General features: G+C 17.0%; 1 protein-coding gene across 1 annotated transcript; it reads left to right on the top strand.

Moving 5' to 3' along the window:
* Nucleotides 1-1421: 1421 nt before the first annotated feature.
* On the top strand, nt 1422-2262 carry PGSY75_0317000 (putative proteasome subunit alpha type-3; the record flags this gene model as incomplete). The annotated part of the gene is made up of 2 exons (XM_018784022.1): nt 1422-1866; nt 1949-2262. The coding sequence occupies 2 exons, from the start codon at nt 1422-1424 to the stop codon at nt 2260-2262; spliced, it is 759 nt and encodes a 252-aa protein (XP_018643605.1).
* Nucleotides 2263-2477: the final 215 nt, after the last annotated feature.

Here is a 2477-nt window from a genome sequence, read left to right as displayed (position 1 = left end):
TTTATTTATATTTATATTTTATTTTTTTTTTTTTTTTTTTTTTTTTTTTTTTTTTTTTTTTTTTTTTTTTTTTTTTTTTTTTTTTTTTTTTTTTTTTTTTTTTTTTTTTTTTTTTTTTTTTTTTTTCGTATGAACAATTCAGGTGAATTTTTTAAAAAACACAACATCAAAAAGGTCAGAAAAAAAAAAAAAAAATATATTTTACATATATATATATATATATGATATTTCCTTTTGAATTAAAAAAAAACAAGACCAGATTTACAATGATATAACAGGATTGTGTTTCTTTATAATTATTAAGTTAAATGATTATTATATATATATATATATATAATATATATGTGATGACTCATATTTGTGGTATATAGCTTTATAGAGATATAAATTATCTTCGGAATAACTTTTTATAATTTATGTTGTGCGATTCGAAATACATTTTTTACATTAATAAATGTACAACCTAATATTTTTAAAGAAAAAACTTCTCATATTTATAAAAAGATAAATTGTAAAAAGGTACCATGTGAAATATTTTTTGTTTTATGAACGAATAATAAAGAATTATATGTGTACATGACATTATGCTTAGTGATCAATATATAAATAATATATATATATAAATAATATAAATATATATATTTTAAATTCAATATATTAATAAAAAATTATATATTTTAAAACTCATGAAATTTTATAATATATTTATTAATTTATATATATTATATATTTATTTTATTTTATTTGAATCTTTATGAATACATTACAAAATGTATCTTTTAAATATACATTAATTTTTTTAAATATTAGCTGCTTTATATATATATATAATATATATATATATTATTTATATACATACATGTATATTATATATTTTATTTATATATTACCATGTAAGTATAATAATCGTTTCAAGAAAAAAATATTTCGGAAGAGCCGTTTGTTTATATGAAAATATTTTTTTTTAATATTCTTTTATTAAGTATAAAGAATTAAGATGACAAATAAATATTTTACATACATATAAATAAATATATATATATATATATTAATTTTTTTTTTTATTTTGCATTATTCCTACCAAAAAAAAAAAAAATAAAAAATAAACACATCTTACAATTTGCCATAAACATAAAATATATATATATAATATATTTTTATTTTTATTTTTATTTTTTAAAACTATTTTATAGTTCTTTCTTTTTAAAGAATGTAACTAACACGAATACGATTCAAAGGAAACATAAATTAATATATATATAAAAAAAAATTAAACATATATTTAATATTTAAAGGATTATATATATATTATATATATAATATTTAATTTTTTTTTTTTTTTTTTAAAACCTAATATATATATATTTATTTATATATATATTTTTATTTTTTTTATCGTTTAATTTTTCTTTGTTTTTATTATGGCTGGACTGAGTGCTGGGTATGATTTATCAGTTTCAACATTTTCACCCGATGGTCGCTTGTATCAAGTTGAATATATTTATAAGTCGATAAATAATAACAATACAGCTTTATGTTTAGAATGTAAGGATGGTGTAATATGTTGCTGTATTAATTCAAGTATGGATAAGAATAAGATGCTTAAAAAAAATAGTTATAATAGAATATATCATATTAATAACAATATTATTATAACATATTCTGGATTTGATGGAGATGCAAGAAATATAATTGATAGAGCAAGAAGTGAAGCAAATAGTTATTATTATAATTTTCATACAAACATACCATTACATATTTTAGTTAACAGAATTTCTTTATATATTCATGCATATACATTATATTGGCACATGAGACCTTTTGCAGCTTCAATCATTATAAGTTCTTTCAACGAAAACGATAAAGGTAACAAAAAAAAAAAATATATATATATAATATATATATGTATATATTTATATATATATATATTTATTTATTTATTTTGTAGGAGATATTTATTGTATTGAACCAAACGGAGCATGCTATAAATACTCTGGTGTAGTTATTGGAAGGAATAAAGAAATGTTCAAAACAGAAATTGAAAAAAAAAATTATAAAGACATAAATGTAAGAGATGCTATCGAAGATATTTATAAATTTATATTAACTAGTGATGATCATATGAATAAAAATAACCTACCCAATTTAATAAATTTCTCATGGATATGTAAAGAATCTTCATATGAATTTCAAAACATCGATGAACATATTTTAACACCAGCTCTTAATAAGGCAGTTGAATATATAGAACAATTAAACTAGGCACCCTATTTTGAACTATAAGAAGGGCATAAATATATAATATATATATATATATATATATATGTATATATGTTAATATTTTATGTTTCTTTTTCTCTTTAACCATGTTATATTACATATATAAACCCATAAAAAATGCATATATTTTTTTTTATTTTTTTTTTGAGATAATAATTTATGTATGTTTTATGGAGAACTATTCTCTATATATAAAC

Source organism: Plasmodium gaboni, chromosome 3, assembly GCF_001602025.1.
Source record: "Plasmodium gaboni strain SY75 chromosome 3, whole genome shotgun sequence".
NCBI lineage: Eukaryota > Apicomplexa > Aconoidasida > Haemosporida > Plasmodiidae > Plasmodium > Plasmodium gaboni.
The sequence above is the reverse complement of the archived record's forward strand: the minus strand, read 5'-3'. Positions and strand labels throughout refer to the sequence as shown.